Raw genomic sequence first — 24,653 nt, forward strand, 5'->3', positions numbered from 1 at the left:
CGTAGACACGAGAGCTTGTAGCAAATTGTGAATAAGTTCCACAAACATAGTCCCTGATACCAAAGGACCGTGGGTAGATTTTTTGATATCCAGGGAGTCTTGGGGGCATTTTAGTATCTTCTAATCTGCTAGCCTTCAGGAAGTGAGATGCTTAAGGCTGTGCGTGCCTTTCAGGGGTCCTACAACCCTGCCACCCACATCTACACAGCGCAGGACGTGAAGACGGTGATTGAATATGCGCGGCTTCGGGGTATCCGTGTGCTGGCAGAATTCGACACTCCCGGCCACACTCTGTCCTGGGGGAGAGGTGAGAACAACGCCAGGGGGTGGAGGAAGTCTGCAGCTCCTCCTCTCCTTGGGGCTTTAGGACATTAGCACTTGGATGTGGCATGCCCTGTCCGTGGTCACTGGAAGAGTGTTTTCCGTCAGCCTCTTCCACCTGGGAATTTAGACAGGCAGAACGTATTTGGGCAAAGGAGGCCACTTCTTACTATTTAAATATGGGCAAATTCTTCTCAGATGTCTTTGTCTTTTTTTTTCTTCTTTTAAAATTGTATTTTATTGATTATGCAGTTGTCCCAATTTTTCCTTCCCCCCTTGGCCCCCTCCATCCAGCACCCCCTGCTCCCCCAGGCAATTCCCACACCATTGTTCATATCCATGGGTTGTGCTTAATGCTGCCCTTGCAGGTTGGCACACCCTTGAGTGAAAGATTTTGCCGGTTTGGATGAACTGGCTCTCTGCTTTTCTGCCTAAAAGTAGTATGGGAGCAGCCTTTGGGAGCGTGGGTGACCCCTGCTGGAAGCAGTGTGTCAAGGCAATAGTGTGTGTGCTGGCAGTTGTCTGGCTACAAACCCACCCTTGACTGTGATTGTGGATATATTTGTGTGTCTTTTTATTGTTGTTGTTGTTTTTTAAAGATTTTATTTATTTATTTATTTATTTATTTGAGGGGAAGTGAGGGAGAAAGAGAGGGAGAGAAATATTTCTGTGCAAGAGAAACAAGGATGGGTTGCCTCCCGCATGCCCCCATTTGGGGGCCTGGCCCACAACCCAGGCATGTGCCCTGATCGGGAACTGAACCAGCCATCTTTCAGTTCGCAGGATGATGCCCAACCCACTGAGCCACACCAGTCAGGGCTATTTGTATTTCTTTGGCTGTGACTAAACGCTCATGATTACCAGTGTCTTTGAATCCCTGAGCGCTTCTACCTGTGTGAGCATAATGTTTATGAATGTGATTGTCTTAGGGCAGGGGTGTCAAACCCATTTTCACCAGGGGCCACATCAGCCTCACGGTTGCCTTGAAAGGGCCGAAATAATTTCAGGACTGTATAAATGTAACTACTCCTTCACTGTTAAGGAGTTGAAATTACATTCGGCCCTTTGAAGGCAACCCCGAGGCTAATGTGGCCCCCGGTGAAAGTGAGTTTGACACCCCTGTCTTAGGGTGACTTAATGTCCTTACGTATATGACTATGCACGGGGGCCTATGTATTTGTGATACTTGTGTGGGTTCTCTGCTGGCTTAGGTGTCTCTGGATTATTGACTCCTTGCTACTCTGGGTCTCAACCCTCTGGCACCTTTGGACCAGTGAATCCCATTCTCAACAGTACCTATGAGTTCATGAACACATTTTTCTTGGAGGTCACTTCTGTCTTCCCGGATTTTTATCTTCACCTTGGAGGAGATGAGGTTGACTTCGCCTGCTGGTACGAGCCCTTTGGTCTTCCCACCCCGGCCTCACGAACTCCTTGCTCAGGATAGACCTTGGCCCCTGACACAGCATTCTGTGTCCATCCAGATGGCTCTGGACTTGGGCCTTTCCTCTCTGCAGCTAGAGAGAGGCCCTGCCTGATTTTGGCAAGGCTGTGAATGTGAAATTCCCCTTCCTCTTAAGGACATTTCCCATAAATATCCTCAAGATATTTATGGGAAAGCCAGCTCTAGGCACAGAACTGTCTTGTTAAAATCCAGGAGAGGAAAAATAATCTATGCTTTTGAAGGTTTAGAACAGCCTGCTGAAGAGTCGAGCCACAGAAGAATTTGAGGCTGACAGACGGCAGCGTCTGGTCAGTGTTAAATTGTAAGTCCCGAGTCCTCAGGTCCGCTCAGCTCAAGATAGGTTGAGGGGCTTCTCTGAGAAGTGGGCACTAGAACTGGGGCTGGGAAAGTAGTTTGGCTTTTTCAAGACATAGAAGAGGGGAAGCACATTCCGGGAGAAAACGTGATCAAAATACAGACATTGTGGAGCAAGAGAGTGGCAGCAACACGTGTATCCTACTGAACAGAGAGTAAATACTAAGGGAAAGACAGAATATGCCGAGGGTGGGGCCAGAATGCTCCAGCGCCCCAGGTCACGACCTTGGAGCCACATGTCATAACCAGAGAGATCAGTATGTGCTCTCTCTGAGAGTTTGAACTTGAAGCTCCCAGGTCTAGGCTCAGACTTCCCCGCCCTTGTCAATGGCCCCTTTATACAGTTTGTTCGTCCACACCTTCCATACGTGCGGCCTCTGAGATCCTCAGCTGATTGCTATTTCAGGTGAAAAGGGAAGTTGTGGGGAGCCAGGTGACTAATCCCCAAACTTTGGGCTTTTAGAATGTTGAAAGAATTAATCTTCATTTTCTCTTGGGATTCAGGCGGTCCAACCCAGACATCCAGGCCTTTATGAAGAAGAAAGGCTTTGGTAATGACTTCAAACAGCTGGAGTCCTTCTACATCCAGACGTGAGGAAGGAGGGAGGGTGGGCAGGGTCCCTCGGGTCACCTCCTTGGGGGGACCATACTGCTTGGCCACTCTCTGAGCCCCTTAAAAAAGTCCCTTGTCCTCTGTTTTCAGGTTTGGAGCGGTCAGTTCCAAACAGGGGAAGACACTGCTTAATCAGGAACGGGCCCCTAGCTAGGCTCACCCCCTAGAGCACTGGCACCGACAGCCCGCAGCCTGAGCTGAGCAGACGCTCTCTTTACTCTCCAGGCTGCTCGACATCGTCTCTGCCTATGGCAAGGGCTACGTGGTGTGGCAGGAGGTGTTTGATAATAAAGTAAAGGTGAGCCAGAGGCAGAGAGAGAAGGGGCCACCTGCAGTGCCTCCCTCTGGGCTCCCAGCCCCTACCTGCCTCTGCACAGACTTCTCCCCCCGATTTGGAGTAGGCTTGAATGTCAGAGCACGTGGAGCTTGCTCTCCTTTCCTCCTTGGAAAGGTTGCAGAGGTCTGGGTGTGGGTTTTGGAGCCTCTATCTATCTTCCCTCACTACAGATGGGTCGAGTTATTTCTGCTGCTAAGTTACTTGGGACTCCTGAAACTGGCATAATGGATTGGCTGTTCTTCTCTGAGTCATAGACTAGGGTCTTGCAGGTCGACAAAAGCAAGGTTTCCTTCCTCGCTGCTGATCAGTAAGATCCCAGCCTCCTGCCACATGCAGGGCTCTGCAGGAACCTTGTCCCATCCTCAGAAACATCGGGAGGCTTTTGACATGGTAGCTTCTGAGGAGTCTCCTGGGCCCCACTGCTTGTCTCCCTTCGCTCACAGCCAGTATTACCATCTCAGTGTGGAGAAAGACAAGGAGGAAACAGCAGGGAACTCTCCTGTGGCCTGTGGAACCCTTGACCTCCACTCTGGGCTAGGAGCTCCATGGTCAGGAGCTGCTGGAGAGCAGAAGGATCGCATCCCCTGGCCTGGTGGCATGCATAACAGTGTGGCCCAGGAATCTCCTCGGCTCTGTGTCATTCTGCCATTTGACCTTTGTGACAGGTTCGACCAGACACAATCATCCAGGTGTGGCGAGTAGAGGTCCCAGTAAGCTACCCGAAGGAGCTGGCACTGATCACCCAGGCCGGCTTCCGGGCCCTGCTCTCTGCCCCTTGGTACCTGAACCGCATAAGTTATGGTCCTGACTGGGAGGACTTTTACATGGTGGATCCCCTATCATTTGAAGGTAAAGCAGGGCACTCTGCTTGCTGACCTGAGAAGTCTGGGCTGGGGCACGGTGGGGAGGCAGGGGGCCTGGGTGGGTGTTTCAGGTTGGGAGAGGAAACAGTCTGTTCGAGGAGACAGCGGCAGCAGGGAAACCCTGGAGTCGTCTGTTGTTGCCTTTCTCCCATAGGCAGCCCTGAGCAGAAGGCTCTGGTGATTGGTGGAGAGGCCTGTATGTGGGGAGAGTACGTGGACAGCACAAACCTGGTCCCCAGGCTCTGGTAAGGGTTTTCGGAGGACATGGAGGGTGGGGTCCGTGGGCATGCGGTCTCCCTACAGACTAGTCCCTTCCTTTCGGGCTCAGAGAGACGGGGCATTGCAGTGCCTTCTGTTTGTATGTAAGGCCCACCGCTTCTCTGACAACCTGTTAGGTTATGTAGGGTAGAGGTAGAGTGATGAGGCCTGAGAGCCAGGTGACTTGCTCAAGACCCAACCCGGATGACCACAATCCTTGCAGCGAGACTTCCCTGGACTCTCTCCTCACCGAGCCCGAGGGGTGCGGAGTTGGCATTTTCACCCCTGCCGCTGCCACCACAGCCAGCGACAGTTCAGGACGCTTTTAAGGCTCACTCTGGCTGCCAGGTGTACGGGAGGGAAGAGTGGCATCACTGCCCACGTTTAATGGAGTCCAAGCTGAGCCTCGAGGTCCCTGGGAGCCCTTCGGCCAGGCTTGTGCTCCGAGTAAGGTGTTGGTCACATCCCCTGGCCCTGAGCCCAAACAAGAGCCAGTAGCCTGTGGGTGTCCCACCCCTTTGCAGGGAACCCAGGATCCAAGCTGGTGCATGCCCTCTTTCCTCCAGGCCCAGAGCAGGCGCTGTTGCCGAGAGGCTTTGGAGCAACAAGGCAGTGACTGACCCAGACTTTGCCTTGAAACGTTTGGCACACTTCCGCTGTGAGCTGCTGAGGTAAGCAGGCTGTGGGCCTCCCCACGGAGGTGGGAAGGTCAGGGGTTGGGACTCCTTACTGACGGGGAAAGAACACTCAGTAATAGCTAACATTTGCAGAGGCCCGCTGTGTGGTAGGCACTGTGCTTAGCACTTTTCAGGCATTATTTTGTTGGACCTTAACCACAACCCCGTGTAGTACTAGATACAGTCTTGTCCCCCTTTTAGAGAGAGGCATCTGAGGCACAGAGAAGCGAAGTAACTTGCCGAAAGTCACTTAGAGGCAGGGTTCGAACCAGGCCGACTTTATACTCAGCCACGCTTTTAGGGGCTCCCGTGGCTGTGTAAGATGGTCATTTTCCTGACTGATGCATCGACTAGGTCTGAGGACCTGAAGGATGCAGCGTAGTGCAGAGCAGAGCCCCGGGCTGTGAGCCAAGCATGGTGGGATTCCCTTGCGCCTCTAAGCACACTGCTTACTTGGGTAATGGAGGAGGCGTGCCGAGAGGTGAGGCTGAGACCTAAGGACAGGTTTTCATGCTCGCGTGGATTGGCTGCACCTCAGCCCCCACCACCACATTCGCGGCATTGTAGAGCTCTTGGGGGGAGCGGGGCTCACTGGGCCAAGAGTACAGGGTACCCCTCAGGCATTTCCTTCTTTTCTAAAGGAACTGAGTATCTGGGACTAGGGTACAGAGACAGGCAGGTTAGAAATAGGGAGCTGCTCCCCAAAGTTCCCGGGTGTTCCTGTGTGAGAATTTTACCTGGAGCCATGTGTTCAGAATGCGAGATTCTTGCCAGCTCTTGGCCCCATGCCAAGTGAGAATCTCTGGAAGTGAGCTCTGGGTAAATTGGGGTACAGGGACAGTTTGCCACCCGCTGGAATGGGGGGAGGAAGGGAAGACTGTCTGTTGTGGGGAAGGTGTTGCGAGGGCTTAAGTCTGGTCCCCACCTGAGTGGCGCGGATCGCCCCGTTTCCACACATCCTCTTGCAGGCGCGGTGTCCAGGCCCAGCCCATCAGTGTGGGCTACTGTGAGCAGGAGTTCGAACGGCCCTGAGTGAGCAGTGCTGGGCGCCGAGGTGGGTGCCGGCCCCAGAAGAGTGCTGGCGAGCCGGGCTCCCACCACGTCCCGGCCCGGGGTTGGAGCCCTTGCCCACGTGCCACTGTGCCTGAGACAAGGGGACTGCTGCTGGTGTCCAATAAAGAGTGATGTGGCATTTTTCTACAATGACCATGGATTACCTGGGTGAAAAAAAAAGTGAGTGGCCCTGGGGCAGGGGAGCTGCCGGGACGGCCTTCTGCTCCTGAGACAGGTGAGGCTGTGTCAGCCCCTGGAGGGTCTTGTAAGTTGAGGGCTGAGAGGCCGTTGTGCCGTCCTGCCCCTTGCACCCTGACACGTCGTCCAGATGCGCCCCCACCCTCTAGTCACTTCCCTCCGAGTGGGGAGGTCACTCAGACCTCCCAGGCTTCCATGTATGGAAGAACATACAGGGGTTCAAAGAAGTCCAGGGCGTGGCAAGAGCTCCAGACCCAGCCTGGTCACAGAATGCCCACTCCCCCATGCATGCCCCACATTTCCTCCCCAAAGAAGAGCTTTCCTTCTGCTTTGGGTTTCTTGTTACTTCAATTTCATGCGACCATTATTTAAATGTTATAGAGCACATTTATTACAATCTTGGCATTGTGATGGGTGTTGAATATGAAGGACTTGGTCCCCAGCGGCCCTGGTCAACTCCCCAAAAAGTCAGCAACTTCCATCCTCCCACCCATGTTCAGCCCAATGACATCATTTCAGAGAATCAGTGGCACAGCTGAGACCATGAGAAGAAAGCCCTGGGTGTCTAGGAGGTGGGCGTGTGGCTCTGGAAGAGGGCCTTTGCCCAAGGGACCGGTTTCCCTAGGAGGAAGCGGCTCATGGTGGACCCAGGCTGCCCCCTGGTGGTTCCATGTTGAGAGGTGACTGTGCAGCCCTTGCTGGTGCAGTCGTGGGCAGCATCTGTTTAGGTGAGGGTTTCTTTCCCCATTATTTAGGTTCTTTCTCCTGGTCCTGGGACGGACAGACAATGGAGAGGTTCTCGGGCATTTCTTTCAGAAAGTTTCCAGGCTTGTGGACTCAGAAACTTGCGGAAGGCAGGCCTGAGGAGGGATCTAAGTAAAATCTGGTCCTTAAACAGCCTCCTTTAGTCCCTCTGGCATTCTCCTTTGAGGACCTGGCTGGAGGTACACCAGCCCTGCCTTCTTGCACTGTTTCTGGAGGGACAGGCTGGGCACCTTCTACCTACAGAGCCCTTTTGGGGATGGGGTTTTCACATGCCCAGAGGAGCCACGCCCAGGGCTCTGGGCTAGAGAGACACCACCTGCACCCACCAGAGGAGCCCCCTTACCTCCATCACCCTGAGAATCTGTGGGATCACCCTAGGCAGGGCCCCTGCATCCTTCTTGATCGTAACTGTCCCATTGCTATTGTTTGGGGCAATGGTAGATAAAAAGATCAGCCATGAAGTCCTGTCAAGTCAGCGAAGGGACCAACCATGAAACCATTTGTGGTAAAGCAGTAGGTTCTATGATTCCTTATTCCTGTTGTAAATACTTTGCTTAATGTTGTTATTTTTATAATTAAAAAACACTCAGTGTGGCCCAATCAGGCACTTCAGGGATGGGATGTGCTGTTTCCAACCTTCGCCTCTGCTCCTGTGAGCCCAGAGATCCCCAGACCTCGAACTGCTGACCACAGCAGCAGCCCGTTCTGTCCCAGTGCTTCCCCACCTCAGCTCCCGTCCCCTGGGCTGTGGATGTAGTGCCCCACCCTGCCCACAAGCACAGGACACCAGGCTGCCTGTGTTCTCTGGGCACCACCAGGGGGCGGAGAAGTGCCCAGCCTGGTTTCCTCCTTGCAGTAACAGGGGCACAAAGAGTCTGCCCCGCTCTCCTGTAAATCTCCCAGGGATGCGAAGCAGACCTAGTAGGAATAAAAGTGGAGTGAGTGGAGGCTGGGAGGACGTTCGGCCCTCCTCCTTGGTAAGAGTCGAGGCCATGTGCCAGGGACCCGTTCCTTCTTGGAATCTGGTGTTCTCAGGTGCATCTCAGTGGATTAGCACAGGCACGGTGGCAGAGGACTTGCAGGCGCTCCGCAACGCTAGCGTGGGTCAGCAAGGGGGTGACGGGAGCCGAATGATCCGATGGGAAAGGGTGAAGAAAAGATTATGTGGCGTAAACTGAATTTATGTAAGGATAGCTGTGCGCGCCTGCTGACAACATTATTAGCACTCTAAAGTTTAGATTTTTATGCCTTTTGTCAATGCCATTTGTAAGACCAGGCTGTAACAATTGTGTGCCATATAACTTTTTTTCCGCTAAGAAAGAAAAGGAGGAATTGGGCGCTTTTTCTATTAAAACCATTCTGTATTTTTTTCCTTTATAAATAAATAAAGGTTTAAAAATGAGTATCTTTTTATATAAACTTTATATGTATAACAAATCCATATTAACTCATTTCAATAAAATGTTTATTTGTTTAGTTTTATCTCTCTATATAAATTTTCAGCCCCCACAATTGTTTTTAAAAATCCTTTCTGAAGCAGACGGGTGTGTATGTGAGTGTGTGGGTTCCTGCATTTTTCAATGAGATTTTTAAAATGAAAATGTCCATAAACCTTCCTTATTTTGACAGTAATTATTGTACTCTAACCACATCTACGTTATGTCTTCCCTACCACAGTATGTTTTTTTAATTTATTTTTTTATTCAGTTACAGTTGTCCTCATTTTTCCCCCATACTGGCCCCCACCCTACCCTTCCCCATCTTCCACATTCAGTCCTCCCCCCACCGTTGGCTTTGTCCATGGGTCCTTTATACATGTTCCTTCACTTGACCCTTCCCCTTCTTTCCCCCATTGTCCCCCTCCCTCTTCCCCTCTGGTCACTGTCACTTTGTTCTTTATTTTCATGTCTCTGTTTCTGTTTTGTTCGAATGTTTGTTTTGTTGATTATGTTCCAGTTAAAGGTGAGATCATATGGTATTTGTCCCTCACTGCCTGGCTTATTGCACTTAGCGTAATGCTCTCCAGTTCCATCCATGCTGTCACAAATGGCAGGAGTCCTTCATTCTGCTGTGTAGTATTCCACTGTGTAAATGTACCACAGTTTTTTTATCCACTCATTTACTGATGGGCATTTAGGCTGTTTTTAGCACTTGGCTGTTGTAAATAACCCTGCTGTGAACATTGGGGTGCATAGGTTCTTCTGAGTATGTTTATTTTTAATAATTTTAAATATTTCAAACATAAAAATGTAGAGAATGTCAAACACAGTATAACCGCCACCAACTTTATCACATCTTAATAGTCATGTTTCCTTCAGATTTTTTTTAGATGAAATATTATTTATATCCCTAGTTCCAGTTCCTTCCCAAAATAACCACTTCTAAGAATTCATTTCCTCTGGATATCTGATACTCAGCTGTGATTTTTCTTCATTGTTAATAAATTCTTTATGGCTTACTTTATAGCAAATTAGAAAGGGATGTCTTGGAAGCCACTCAAAACAGGTGTGCAGGAGCAGACAGAGCAGCTGGCAGGCAGACCCAGGCGGGAGACGGGCGCGTCTGTGCAGTGTTGGTGTGCTGCGGAGCGTGAGAAGGGAGCCTAGTGGGGCTCTCTGTGATCTGTGAAAGCGAATTCAAACACGGTGACTCAGAGGAAACTATGGATATTTATCGAGACTCAGGTAAGTCAGAAATGTGAACAAAGATGCTTGTGCAGATACATCCAGCAGAACAGAAGCACTTTGACGTTTTTATGTGCTCGCTGTTTCCGGCACTGATGTTTACTGCTTTAAACCTCCTCGCAACCAGTGAGGTGTAGGCATCAGCATTTTCCTCATTCGAGAGAGAAGTAAACAGAGACCTTAAATGACTTGCTCCCGGTTACACAGCTAGGCCGAGCCAGGATTTGTACTGGGGGAATGCGGATCCAAGCTCGCCTGGTGAATTCCACCCGCTGCCACACCAGACGTCTTGCTCTTAGACGCAGCATCAGACACACAGTGAAGCCGGGTTCTCAGCTACATTTGGTTTCGAGTCCGTTTCCTACCAAACCACTTCCTGGTGGTGGATGGCTTCTTTCTCTCAGCATCTAAATGGCACGATTACCCTATCTTTGCATAAATTAAAGACTCTCAGTCCTGCTGCTTCTCGGTCAAGGTGCCTGGAACAACTGCAGGTTTGTCTCCACTTCTCATCCAGCCCTCATGAAAGTGCCCCCTGAGGCCAACAATAAATGACATGTTGCCAAATCAAGGGACGTTTCTCAATAAGAGTGTAAAACACTGCATGGCCTTTCCTTGTATTTTGAGATTTTGATCACTCCTCCTGTGAAATTATTTCTTCCCAGACTTCTGTGACATCGTTCTTCCCTGAATTTTCTCCTGCATCTTTGGTGCTTCTCAACCTGCATCACACTCCTGTAGCAAAGTCCCACCCAACAACCCATCATTCTGAAGGGTTTGTGGTCTTTCCTCTTCTGTATGTTTTTCTCAGCGATCTCGTTTACACTCACATCTGCAGAATGTAAGTCGTGTCCCCTGTATGTGAATAACGTAGATCCAGCTACACCTCTCGCCTGCACTGCCACTGTCTTTGTATACACCTGTCACAGCTCCCCTGAACTTATAATAGGATCCTCATACATGTGCCTGGAGTCTTCTGGGGGTATCTTTTTAAACTGCAAGTGAGATTATGTCAATTTCCTGCTTTTAATTTTTCAAAATTGCCCTATTGTCCAATTCCCTGGTATTCTAGTCTTTTCCTTCAAGATAATGTGTCTTTTGAGCCCTCCAATCAACATTTCATGATGCTTTATCTGTATTAGGCAAGACTTGGGTAGTTGCAAGGAAACAACCCCAGCCACAAAGATAACATCATGTCAATGCAAGCTTCATCTTCCTAGGATGCTTCATGATCCTGGGAATAAATCCAATCAAAAACATACAAGAACTTCATACAGAAAATTATTACACTTTTGAAAGATACAAGTAGAACCAGATGTAAATATGTAATGTTCATGAGTAACAAGACTCCATATTGTAAGGACTTTTTTTTTTTTTTTAACAATCTGTAGATTCAGTGTGATTCCAATTAAAATTTAAATTTTATTTTTTTATTATTTTTCTCTTTTTTAATCCTCACCCGAGGATGTGTTTATTGATTTTTAGAGAGAGGACAGGAGGGAGAAATCTCAATGTGAGAGAAAAATATCAATCGATTGCCTCTCAAATGTGCCCTGTTGGGGATCGAACCTGCACCTGACATGTGTACCCTGACCGGGGATGGAACCTGCAACATTTTGGTGTAAAGGATGATGCTCCAACAAACCAAGCCCACTTGGCCAGGGCTATTTTTTTAAATTCTCAATGTAACAAATAATAGTTTGTTCAATATAGTAACAACAATGTATTTGGTTTTGGATAAATTACATAAATGACAGCAATGTTACAAAAGATGTAAGGAAAGAGTTGGAAGTACTGTTACAAGGCTCTTGTACTGCTCATGAAGTATAGTGTTATTTGAAAGTGGGCTTGAATTAGTTGTAAACGTATTTTATAAACCATAGGGAAAGCCCTGAAAAAGTAAAAAAAAAAAAAAAAAAAGTATAAATGATACATTAAGAAAAGAGAGAAAATAGAATCATATAAAACGTTCAAGGAGAATTCTCGTCAAGATGGTAGTTAAGGGAAATGTGGTACTCGCCGCCTCCGGCAACTACATCAAAGTTACAACTAAACTACAGAATAACCACCATTAAGAACTGCTTAAAATCTGGCCGAATGGAAATCTTACAACTAGGGATTTAAAGAAGAAGCTACATCGAGAATCATAGAAGGGGCAAAGATGTGAAACAGGCTCGTCGCACATCCATGTGTGGCGGATAAAAATTGGAGGGATATCTCAGCTGTGGAGGTTCCACCTAAGGAGTGAGGGGTCCCAGCCCCACACCGGAAATCCAAGCCCAGGGTTACAGCACCAGAAAAAGTCCCATAACTTCTGGCTCTAAAAATCAGCAGGGATTGAGGCTGAGGGAGACAAGCAGCTGGAGTCACAGGCAGTTCCTCTTAAAGGACATGCACAGACTTACTCAGACTTGGTGTCTCCAAGCTCCGGTGCTGGGGCAGCAGCTTAAAAGGCACTAGAGACACACAGGGAGAAACTAAATTGTCTGACATAAGGGCAAGAGCTTGGGGGGCAGCTTTCTCTCAGAAGTGCCGGCAGAGGCCATTTATCCTTTTCTGAGCTCTTCCTAACACCCCCCCCCACACACACACACACTACACAGAGCTGGCAGGCAGGTGCCATATCTGAGACTCCATCAGTCTGGCTCACACTTTTTTTCCCACCCTGGTGATTCCCTGAGTCTTGGACCCACCCAGCTTTCAAGACCACCCAAGCTATTTCCAGTGGCTTTTCCATACAAATAATCCTTCATTCTTTGTTCATCCTTCAGATTTTCCTAAAATCTCTCAAACAAGCAGCATCTGGGTTTAGCATGCCCCATACCTCTCTCAAATTGGCCCCCAGCTGGGCACTAGCAGCAGCCAGCCTTAGTTCATAGCTTGGTTTCATCTGGGTACCTTCAAGTTCAGCACAAATAGCAGTCACCTGTAGATTGCTTTGTACCTCATGCTGGGTAGCCCCAGGCAGAACACAGGTGGCATCTGACCTTGGCCTGCATCTCCTGGGGAGGCCCCAGAGTCAGCGTGCATGGTGGATGGCTTTAGACCATGCTGATGTACCATTACCCAACTACCTCCACAAGTGACACACTCAAAGGGGCAGACTTAGTGGGCACCAGAGCCCTGTTGTAAGTTCTGCTCTGCGAGGTACACTCCTGCACTGCTAATCCTCCATGGCAGTTGGCATTTGCAGCCAGTCGTTGCAGCTGATTGGCCTGGGGTAAATCCTTCCCATTTATGTGCCAGCAGCAATCCGGAAAACAACTACAAAGGAAGAGTGTACTCAACCCCCATGGGAGGCACACCTGGGGGGCCCAAGTGGGTGATTAGAGAGGCAGTGCCATTGGGCCCTACAGGACACCTACTCCATAAGGCACATTACCAAGCCCAGGAGATGTAGCAGATCGAACTAATAATAGGAACAAACACAGGGAGGCTGCCAAAATGAGGAGACAAAGAAACATGTCATAAATGAAAGAGCAGAACAACACTCCAGAAAAAGAACTAAACAAGATGGAGATAAGCAAGCTACTAGATGCAGCATTCAAAACACTAATTATAAGGATGCTCAATGAACTTAGTGTGAACTTCAACAGCATAAAAGAGGACCAGTCAGAAACAAAAGATGCATTAACTAAAATGAAAAATAAATAAAAATTTAAATAATTTACAGGGAATCAACAGTAGAGTATATAAAGCTAAGAATCAAATCAGTGATTTGGAATATAAGGAAGCAAAAAACTACCCTATTAAAACAATAAGAAGGAAAAATTAAAAAATTAGGATAATGTAAGGAACCTCAGCGGTAACTTCATGTGTTCTAACATTTGCATATGGAGGTGCTGGAAGGAGAAAAGAGGGCAAAAAATTAAAAATTATTTGGAAAAAAAAGAAACCTTCCCTAACCTGGTGAAGGAAAGAGACACACAATTCCAGGAAATGCAGAGTCCCAAACAGGATGAACCCAAAGGGGCCCACACAAAGACACATCATAATTAAAATGCACAAGTTTAAAGACAAAGAGAGACTATTAAAAGCAGCAAGAGAAAAGCAGTTCATTACATACAAGGGAGTTCCTATAAGACTGTCAGCTGATTTCTCAGCAGAAACTTTACAGGCCAGAAAGGATTGGCGAGAAATACTGAAAGTGATGAAAAGCAAGGACATACAAATAAGATAACTCTACCCAGAAATGCTATCATTTAGATTCACAGGACAGATAAAGAGCTTCCCAGACAAGAAAAAGCAAAAGGAATTCATCACCACCATACCAGTATTATATGGTATGGAAATGTCAAAGGGGCTCCTTTAAAAATAAGAAAACAAAAGATAAAAAATATAAACAATAAAGTGGCAGTAAATATATATCTATTAACAATTGAATTTAAAAAACAAAGTTCTGGCCAAGATGGAGACATAGGTAGAAACCCTTCGCTTTCTCACACAACCAAAAGGAGGATAACAACCAATCCAAAAACAATAAACAACCAGAAGTGCCAGAAAATCAAACTGCATGGAACTCTGACAACCACAGAATTAAAGTAACAGTCAACCAGACCAACCAGACCTGTAGGAGGGAGACAGGCAGACGGGCAGATGGAGAGAAACTGGGCAAGGGGGCGGACCACACAGACAGGGCTGACTGAATGGGAATCTGAGACTCAGAGCTGACTGTGGACTACGGCAGGGGTTGCCATGGTGGGAGAAACCCCCAGTCTCACACAAGTTTGTTGGGAAGTGGGGCTAGAGCCCAGCAAGCGAGCTGCATTGTGCCCTCTCTGGCCCCTCCCCCGCAGACAGCACCACAATGCAGCAAAGAGGGTTCCCTGCCCTGGTGAATACCTGAGGCCCTGCCCCCTTACAACTTACCAGGTGCACTGAGACAAAGAAATATGGTCCAAATGAAAGAACAAAGCAAAATTCCAGAGAAAAAGCTAAGTGATGAGGAGATAGCCAACCTATCTGATGTGGAATTCAAAACATTGGTAATCAAGATGCTCACACAACTGATTGAGCTTGTTCGAAAAATGAAAGAACAAATGAAAGAAACCCAAGGTGAAATAAAGTGAAATATTCAGGGAACCAACAGTGTCAGGAAGGAAATCAGGACTCAAATCAACAATTTTCTTATTTATTGACATTCAATATTATTTATATTAGTTTCAGGTGTGCACAATAGTGGAATCTAAAGAACAAAATTAAGGAACAAGTAAAACAGACTCACAGATACAGAGACCCTAGCCAACAATAGCCCGATGAGAGGGGGATTGGGAAGCTGAGTGAAAAAGGTGAAGAGATTCAGAGGTACAAAGTGGTCTTGTGGTCAGGATGGAGGCACAGGCAGACATGGCTCACCTCCTCACACACCACATCAAAATTACAACTAAAATATGTAACAACCATTCCTCAGCACTGTCAGATCAAGTTGAATGGAAGTTGGAAAACTACAGAACAAAAGAAACCACATCCATCCAGACTGGTAGGATGAGGGGAGATGTGGAATGGGCTAGACCCACATCCATATATAGTGGATAAAAATTTGGGAGGGATATCTTGGAAGCAAGGAGTCCCAGCCCCACACCAGACCCCCCAGCCCAGGTTTCCAGTGCCAGAACGATAAGTCCCCACATCTTCTGGCAGCAAAAACTAGCAGGGATGTAGTCAATGGAAGAAGCCCTTTGAGTCCCAAGCAATTCCCCATAAAGAACCCAATTATTGACTTACTCAGACTCACTCCCTCTGAGCTCCAGCACCGGGTAGCAGCTTGAAAAGCACCAGTGGCATACAGGGAGGAACTGAAGTGTCTGGCATCAACACAAGAACTGGAGGAGAGCTTTCTCCCAGACAGAAAGGTGGGCAGAGGCCATTGTCCCTTTTCTGAGCCCTTCCCCAACAGAGCCACAGAGCTAGCAGGCGCATGCCATATCTGAGACTCCATCAACCTGGCTAACACAGTTAGCCTCACCCTGGAGACCCCCTGAGATTCAATCACACTCAAGTCAAGGGCCCACCCAACTTACTGAAATAAAGAACAATTTGCAGGGAAACAACAGTAGAGTGGATAAAGTCAAGAATCAAATCAATGATTTGGAACATAAGGTTGCAAGAAACAACTAACCAGAACAACAGGAAGAAAAAAGAATCCCCCCAAAACCAGGATAGTGTAAGCAGCCCCTGAGACAACTTCAAATATTTGCAGCATAGGCATGCCAGAAGAAGGGGAAAAGCAAGAAATTGAAAATCTTGTATTTCAGGTATGTCTGTTGTACACAGCATATAAAATAAATTTTGCTTATTTAAAAAATAATCAACGCTGAACCTCTTTGTCATTTACCAAGGGATTTTAGCTACTTTATACTTATGATTATTGACATATTTAAATTTATTTTTGATATCCCACATTTTTTATTTCTAAGAAGTTTTTCTTTACACTTCATATTTTGGGGTGAGAGAAGTTGATTGACTTTTTTTTAGTATATTTTATTGATTGTGCTATTAAGGTTGTCCCATTTTTTTCTCCCCTTTTTCCCCCTCTGACCAGCACCACCTCTCCATCCACCATCCCCCTGCCCCAGTTCATACCTATGAGTCGTACATATAAGTTCTTTGGCTTCTCCATTTCCTATACTATTCTTAACCTCTCCCTGTCTATTTTATGCCTACCAATTATGCTTCTTATTCCCTGTGCCTTTTCCCCCCATTATTCCCCTCCCTCTCCCCTCTGATAACCCTCCTTGTGATCTCCATTTCTGTGATTCTGTTCCTGTTCTAGTTGTTTGCTTAGTTTGCTTTTGCTTTTGTTTTAGGTGTAGTGGTTAATAACTGTGAGTTTGCTGTCATTGTACTGTTCATATTTTTTGTCTTCTTTTTCTTAGATAAATCCCTTTAACATTTCATATAATAAGGGCTTAGTGATGATGAAATCCCTTAACTTGACCTTATCTGAGAAGCACTGTAACTGTCCTTCCATTCTAAATAAAAGCTTTGCTGGATAGAGCAATCATGGATGAAGGTCCTTGCCTTTCATGACTTGGAATACTTCTTTCCAGCCCCTTCTTGCCTGTAAGGTCTCTTTTGAGAAATCAGCTGACAGTCTTATGGGAACTCCTTTGTAGGAAACTGTGTCCTTTTCTCTTGCTGCTTGTAAGATTCTCTCCTTCTGTTTCATCTTGGGTAACATAATTATGATGTGCCTCGGTGTGTGCTTCCTTGGGTCCAATTTCTTTGGGACTCTCTGAGCTTCCTGGACTTCCTGGAAGTCTATTTCCTTTGCCAGATTGGGAAGTTCTCCTTCATTATTTGTTCAAATAAGTTTTCAATTTTTTGCTCATCCTCTTCTCCTTCTGGTACCCCTATAATTCGGATGTTGGAACGTTTCAAGATGTCCTGGAGGTTCCTAAGCCTCTCATCCTTTTTTTGAATTCTTGTTTCTTCATTCCGTTCTGGTTGGATGTTTCTTTCTTCCTTCTAGTCCATACCGTTGATTTGAGTCCTGGTTTCCTTCCCATTGCTATTGGTTCCCTGTATATTTTCCTTTATTTCACTTAGCATAGCCTTCATTTTTTCATCTAATTTGTGACCAAATTCAACCAATTCTGTGAGCTTCCTGATTACCAGTGTTTTGAACTATGCATCTGATAGCTTGGCTATCTCTTCATCACTTGGTTGTATTTTTTCCGGAGCTTTGATCTGTCCTTTCATTTGGGCCTTTTTTTTCCTTCCATCTTGGCGCGCCTGTTACGTATAAGGGGTGGGGCCTTGGGTGTTCACCAGGGCGGGGCAATACGTCACTGTGTTGTGACACTGTATGTGGAGGAGGGGCCTGAGGGAATAATGGCGCTTGCTGCACTCTCTGATGGCTTTCAGTCACTTCCCCCACTACCCACAAGCAAAGTGGGCCCTTCTGGTGCTGATTCCCGGGTCGGTGGGCCTGTGTACGTTCTAGGCCCCTGTGGGTCTCCAACGAACTCTCCTGTGAGGCTGGGAGTTTCTCCCACTGCCTCAACCCCCACATGTGTTTTCAGTCAGAGGTTTGAGGCTTTATTTCCCCGCACTGGAGCCCTGGGGTTGCGTGGTCTGTTTTGCTCCCCCTTTGTTCCCCCCGGTTTGTCCACATGTGAATGTGGGACCACTGGGTCCACCAGCCACCGCCTTGCTGCAAGTCCTCTCCACTCAGCTGCCCATCTCCGCCCCTCCTACCTGTCTGGGTGAGTGTTTCTTCTTTATCTCCTTGGTTGTCGGACTTCCATACAGTTCGATTTTATGTCAGTTCTGGTTGGTTGTTTTTATTTTTTTAATTGTTGTTATCATTCTTTTGGTTGTGCAAGGAGGCACAGTGTGTCTACCTATGCCTCCATCTTGGCCGGAAGTCTAGGTTCAGTTCTTGATAGTTATGAGTTTGTTGTCATTTTATTGTTCATATTATTTTTTAAGTTTCATACACATTTTAATGCATTGTTTCTTTTTTTTCTAATTTTATTGTTGCTCAAGTATAGTTCTCTGCCTTTTTCCCCCACCCCAGCCTAACCACCAGCCCTCCTCACCTCCCTCCCTTTTCCACCTCCCCCCCTCCCCCGTTATTGTCCATGTGTCCTTTATAATTGTTCCTACAAACCCTTCACCCTTTCCCCCTTAAATTCCCTCCCCTCTCCCCTCTGGTCACTGTTGTCCTATTCTCAATTTCAGTGTCTTTGGTTATATTTTGCTTGTTTGTTTGTTTTGTTAATTATGTTCCTGTTAAAGGTGAGATCATATGGTATTTATGTTTCACCGCCTGGCTTATTTCACTTAGCGTAATGCTCTCCAGTTCCATCCATGCTGTAGCAAAGGGTAGGAGCTCCTTCTTTCTTTCTGCTGCATAGAATTCCATTGTGTAAATGTACCACTGTTTTTTGATCCATGAATTTACTGATGGACATTTAGATTGCTTCCAGCACTTGGCTGTTGTAAATTGTGCTGCTATAAACATTGGGGTGCATAGGTTCTTTTGGATTGGTGTTTCAGGTTTCTTGGGATATAATCCTAGCAGTGAAATTGCCAGGTCAAAAGGCAGATCCAATTTTAGTTTTCTGAGGAAATTCCTTACTTTTTCCATAGTGGCTGCACCAGTCTGCATTCCCACTAACAGTGCACTAGGGTTCCCTTTTCTCTACAACCTCTCCAACACTTGTTTGTTGCTTTGGTTATGAAGGCCATTCTGACCTGTGTGAGGTGGTATCTCATTGCGGTTTTAATTTGCATCTCTCTGATAGCTAGCGATACTGAGCATCCTTTCATATGTCTCTGGACCCTATGTATGTCCTCCTTGGAGAAGTGTCTGTTCAAGACCTTTGCCCATTTTTTAAACTGTGTTGCTTGTCTTCTTAGAACGTACTCGTGTGAGTTCTTTATATATTTTGGATATTAAACCCTTGTCTGAGGTATCATTGGCAAATATGTTTTCCCATACTGTTGGTTCTCTTTTTATTTTAATGCTGTTTTCTTTAGCCATGCAGAAGCTTATTATCTTAATGAGATCCCATTTGTTTATTCTTTCCTTTATGTCCCTTGCTCCAGGGGACATATCAGTGAAAATACTGCTACATGAAATATCTGAGATTTTCCTGCCTATGTTCTCCTCTATGACTTTAATGGTGTCACGACTTATATTTAAGTCTTTTATCCACCTTGAATTTATTTTTGGGTATGATGTAAGTTGGTGCTCGAGTTTCATTTTTTTTTTGCATATAGCTGTGCAGCTCTCCCAACACCATTTGTTGAAGGGGCTATTTTTCCTCCGTTCTATACTGCTGCTCCCTTTGTCAAAAAATTAATTGACCATAGAGGCTTGGGTTTATTTTGGGCTCTCGGTTCTGTTCTATTGGTCTATCTGTCTGTTTTTATGCCAGTACCAGGCTGTTTTGATTATAGTAGCCTTGTAATACAGTTTGATATCAGGTATTGTGATTTCTCCTACTTTGCTCTTCTCTCTCATAATTGAAGCAGCTATTTGGGGTGGTTTATGGTTCCATATAAATTTTTGAATTGTTTGTTCTATATCTGTGAAATATGTCATGGGTAATTTAATAGGTATTGCAATGAATCTATAAATTGCTTTGGGTAGTATGGACATTTTGATGATGTTAATTCTTCCAATCCATGAACACGGTATATGTTTCCATTTGTTTGTGTCTTCCTTGATTTCTTTCTTCAGTGTTGTGTAGTTTTCTGCGTACAGGTCTTTTACCTCCTTGGTTAGGTTTATTCCTAGGTATTTTATTTTTCTTGTTGCTATATCAAATGGGATTTTTTTCCTGATTTCTGCTTCTGATGTTTCACTGTTGGTATACAAAAATGCCTTTAATTTCTGGATGTCAACATTATATCCCACTGTTATGCCAAATTCATTTATTAGGTCGAGTAGTTTTTTGGTGGAGTCTATAGGATTTTCTATGTATACTATCATGTAATCTGCAAACAATGACAGTTTTGTTTCCTCCTTTCCAATTTGGATGCCTTTATTTCCTTTTCTTGTCTGATTGCTGTGGCTAAAACTTCCAATACTATGTTGAATAGAAGTGGTGAAAGTGGACAACCTTGTCTTGTTGCTGATCTTCATGGGAAAGATTTTAGTTTTTGCCCATTGAATATGATGTTGGCTGTAGGTCTCTCATATATGGCCTTTATTATGTTGAGGAATGCTCCCTCTATTCACACTTTGCTGAGTGTTTTTTTTTTATCATAAATGGGTGCTGTACCTCATCAAATGCTTTTTCTGCATCTATTGATATGATCATTGATTTTTGTCTTTGCTGTTGTTTATGTGATATATTACGTTTATTGATTTGCAAATATTGTACCATCCTTGCATCCCTGGGATGAATCCCACTTGGTCATGGTGTATGATCTTTTTAATGTATTCCTGGATGTAGTTTGCCAATATTTTGCTGAGGATTTTAGCATCTATGTTCATCAGTGATATTGGCCTGAAGTTTTCTTTCTTTGTTGTGCCTTTATCTGGTTTTGGGATTAGGATGATGCTGGCTTCATAAAAAGAGTTTGGGAGTCTTCATCATTTTGGATTTTTTTGAATAGTCTGTGAAGGATAGGGGTTAGCTCTCCCTTAAATGCTTTGTAGAATTCTCCTGTGAAACCATCTGGTCCAGGGCTTTTGTGTGTTGGGAGTTTTTTGATTACTGCTTCAGTTTTGTCTGCTGTTATTGGTCTGTTCAGGATTTCTGCTTCTTCTTCATTGCGTTTTGGAAGATTATATTTTTCTAGAAATTTGTCCATTTCACCTAGGTTCTCAAATTTCTTGGCATACAGTTCTTTGTAGTAATTTCTTACAGTCTTTTGTATTTCTGTGGTATCAGTTGTAATGTCTCCTCTTTCACTTCTGATTATGTTTATTTGGATCCTCTCTCTTTTTTCTTGATGAGCCCGCTTAAAGGTTTCTTAACTTTGTTTGTCTTTTCAAAGAACCAGCTCCTAGATTCATTGATCCTTAGAATTGTGCTTTTAGTCTCTATGTCATTTAACTCTGCTCTGATCTTGGTTATTTCCTTCCTTCTACTTGCTCTGGGCTGTCTTTGTTGTCCTCGAGTTCTTGTAGGCATAGGGTTAGGTTGTTTGTTTGAAATGTTTCTATCTTTTTAAGGTAGGCTTGTATAGCTATGAACTTCCCCCTCAGGACTGCCTTTGCTGTGTCCTGTAAGTTTTGGACTGTTGTGAGTTCATTCATTTGTTTGCAGAAACTTTTTGATTTGTTCCTTGATCTCATTCTTAACCCATTAATTGTTTAATAATGGTACTTACATGCATGACCCATGGACATGAACTAAGGTGGGGATTGCAGGAGGGAAGGGAGGAATCTGGTGGAGAGAGGCAAAGGGGGAAAAATTGGGGCAACTGTCATAGCATAATCAATAAAATATACCTTACAAAAGGAAAAATATAAAAAATAAAAATAGAATTTTAATATTTTCTAGAATATGTTTTATTAAATTTTCCCAAAGCAATGTAGTGCTTTGAAATTTTATAAGGTAATGTTTTAAAATAGAAATTCATAATAAAAGTTACGATTAGTGAACAATCATAAAGTGGTAATCTAAAGAGGTAATTCTTAGGAAATTGCCCAGAATGTATCAAAGAAAGTTGGGTGATGGAAACTGTGAAGAGGTAAAGACAGGGAGACAGACAAACTGACATATCTAGTTAGAATCTCTGTAGTGACTAGAAAGAATGAGACACTGCAGGTTTGGTTTCTTAGGAAGCTCTGTCCTAGACAAAGTGTAGAAGGTAAGGTGTTTATTAAGGAAAGTCTTTGAAATCAATTCTTACAAAAGGGAGAGAGAGGAAGCAGGAATAGATAGAGGAAGAAGATGAGCTCTGATTTAGGGCCAAAAACAGCTACTGCTGACCCCACAGGGAGCTATAATGGCTTCCAGAATCATTCTGATTGGGGCTTAGGTAGTCCTTTATAATTGGATATTGATTAGTCATTGCAAGTGGGCCACCCTTGGAAGGATGGCATTGAGGTAATTTCTGAAGGAGCTGAAAGCTAAAGGTTGTCTGTCCACAGCACTCCCAGAAATTATAACAACAGATCCTTCCCCAAAGAGGAAGGATTCCTTATCAGAAACTACGAAGGCCACAAAGAAGAGGCACATTTTTCAAATGCTGAAATAAAGGAACAGTCAGATAAGAATTCTATATCCAGCAAAAAAATATATCCTTCAGGAATGAAGGGGAAATTAACATGTTCAAGTAAAGAAACACTTAGAGAATTTGTCATCAGCAGAACTACCTTAAAAGAATGACTAAAGAAGTTCTTAAAACATAAAGGAAATGATAAAAGATGGAATCTGGGACTATTCTGGAGGGAGGAAAGGACAATGTAAAGAATAAAAATATGGATAAATATTGTAGGTTTTATTGCTCCTCTAAGTTTTCCAAATTATTTTTGCATAACATTGTCTGAATTGGTTCTCAGTGTATGCAAAGGACATGTTTAAAACAATTATATTATAAATTAGGGAAGATAAATGGAGTTAAAGGGAGGTAACTTTTCTACACTTCACTGGAACAGATAAAATATCAATACCAATAGACTTTGATATGTATGTTTAATGTACCTAAAATAAAAAACAAATAAGCCATAGGAAGGCAAAAAATAAAAATAAAAGAGAGACATGAAGAACGGAGAGCACAAAAAGAAGACAAAAAAGTGGCAGATTTAAAGTCCTAACATGTCGATAATTACATTAAATGTAAATGATCTAAATACATCAGTTAAAAGACAAAGATTGGTGGCCTGATTTTTATATAATGACCCATTATATGCTGTCTACAAGAAACTCACTTCAAATATAGTAGTTCAGGTAGGTTGAAAATAAAAAGATGGAAAGAATATGCTTTGCAGAGATTAACCAAAAGAAATCAGGATTTGCTATGTTAATATCAGATAAAGTAGACCTCAGAGGAAGATGATTATCAAGAACACAGAGTTACATTATACAATGATAAAAGAAGACATAGCAATCCTACATGTGTATGCACTAACCAATAGCTGAAAAATATGTGGAAAAACTAATAAAACTGAAAGGAGAAATAGATAAATGCATAATTATAAATTCACAATTATAGACTTCAAAATCCCTCTATCAACAGCTGACAAAACAACTACACATAAAGTCAGCAAGGGTAAAGAACTCAACACCACCATCAACCCGCAGGATCTAATCAGTATTTACAGAACACTCCTCTCAACAGCAGAATATACATTCTTTTCTTGTACCAACAAAACCTTTACCAAGATAGTTCATATCCTGAGGGTTGAGAAACCTAAACACATTTAAAATAACTGAAATCATACAGAATATGTTCTTTGACCATAATGGACTCAAACTAGAAATCAATAACAGAAGGATAACAGGAAAATCTGTAAACATTTTTAAACTACAAATACATTCATAAATAATCTGTGGGTCAGAGGAAATTTTTAAAATACATTGATCTGAATGAAAGTGAAATGTCCTGGCAACCCATTTCATAATCAGGTAATTATAAGAACTAACTTTCTTAAAAGTTTTAAAATAACTTTTTAAAAATCACAATTTATTTCTGTATTTGAGTTTTGCTGTAATAATACTTTGTTGGCTGCAAATGCTAATGCTGCTCTTGAGAAGTTCTTAGAATAGTGGACACAGGATAGAAATTTTAACTTGAAGAAAGGCAAGAAAATATTTTATAAAATAAGTATATGATTTATGAATTGTCTTTATTGTATTATTCCTCTGCCCAAACATCACTGGCCCATCAAGAGAATGCTCAGACATGAACAAGAGTAGTAAAATACCATCAATTCTGATATTTTGCCAACTTTCAGCCATACAAAAACAGCTTTACAGATATTTTTTTATTTTTATCATGGACGTGTATTTGTGAAAAGGAGAGGAAAATATTTTATTTAAGAAATTTTAACTTGATTTATAACTTTTAAATATATAGACACACAGTTTTTCTATTTCCATTTCTGCTCTTGCCCTGGGCCCAGCGGATGTTATGGGCGGGCTCGGTCCTCACCTACTTAACTCTCAGGTCCTTAGCTTCCTTGTTCAGAAAAGGTAGGTAACACTCCCAAGTTCACGGAATTGGGATGAACTAGGTATGTGAGCAAGTATGGCTAATATAAATTCCCTCACTCTCCTCTGAGGAGGAATCCGCGTTCAAGGAGTGTTGCAGTTTTTGTTTTATTTTATACTTCTCTTTCTTAAAAAAAAAAAAGTGTGTGTGTGTTGGCGGGGGCAATGCAGGGAAGAAGAACGAGTCTGAGGCTTGTGCGTTAGCAAATAGTTGAAGACGCTGAAGAGAGAGATGTACCATGGGGTGGGGTAGGATGGCTCAGAGGAACTGGCTTTGGCAGTGGGGATGAAGAGGGATCCCCATTCACCCCCGCAGGAAAGGCCTCTGTGATTGGAGGTGTGTGTGCCCGTGTGTGAGGAAGGGGTAACTACGACTCCCGCAGACATCACCACGTATGACGAAGCTACTTCCCCTCACGCGGTCCAAGGCGCACACGCGCGATT

The 24,653-nt window shown here is 44.4% G+C and overlaps 1 protein-coding gene across 1 annotated transcript in view; it reads left to right on the forward strand.

Moving 5' to 3' along the window:
- HEXA (hexosaminidase subunit alpha) overlaps positions 1–8,400 on the forward strand; it is a 35,726-nt gene extending 27,326 nt beyond the window's left edge. Inside the window, exons 7-14 of the mRNA XM_024557272.4 lie at positions 175–307; positions 1,533–1,713; positions 2,645–2,731; positions 2,979–3,051; positions 3,756–3,939; positions 4,108–4,198; positions 4,778–4,882; positions 5,857–8,400. Of these exons, the coding sequence (XP_024413040.2) occupies positions 175–307; positions 1,533–1,713; positions 2,645–2,731; positions 2,979–3,051; positions 3,756–3,939; positions 4,108–4,198; positions 4,778–4,882; positions 5,857–5,920 (918 nt within the window). The 3' untranslated portion in view covers positions 5,921–8,400. The remainder of the gene's footprint in view (positions 1–174; positions 308–1,532; positions 1,714–2,644; positions 2,732–2,978; positions 3,052–3,755; positions 3,940–4,107; positions 4,199–4,777; positions 4,883–5,856) is intronic.
- The last annotated feature ends 16,253 nt before the right edge of the window (positions 8,401–24,653 follow it).

The sequence above is a fragment of the Desmodus rotundus genome, chromosome 7 (assembly GCF_022682495.2).
Source record: "Desmodus rotundus isolate HL8 chromosome 7, HLdesRot8A.1, whole genome shotgun sequence".
Classification (NCBI taxonomy): Eukaryota; Metazoa; Chordata; class Mammalia; order Chiroptera; family Phyllostomidae; genus Desmodus; species Desmodus rotundus.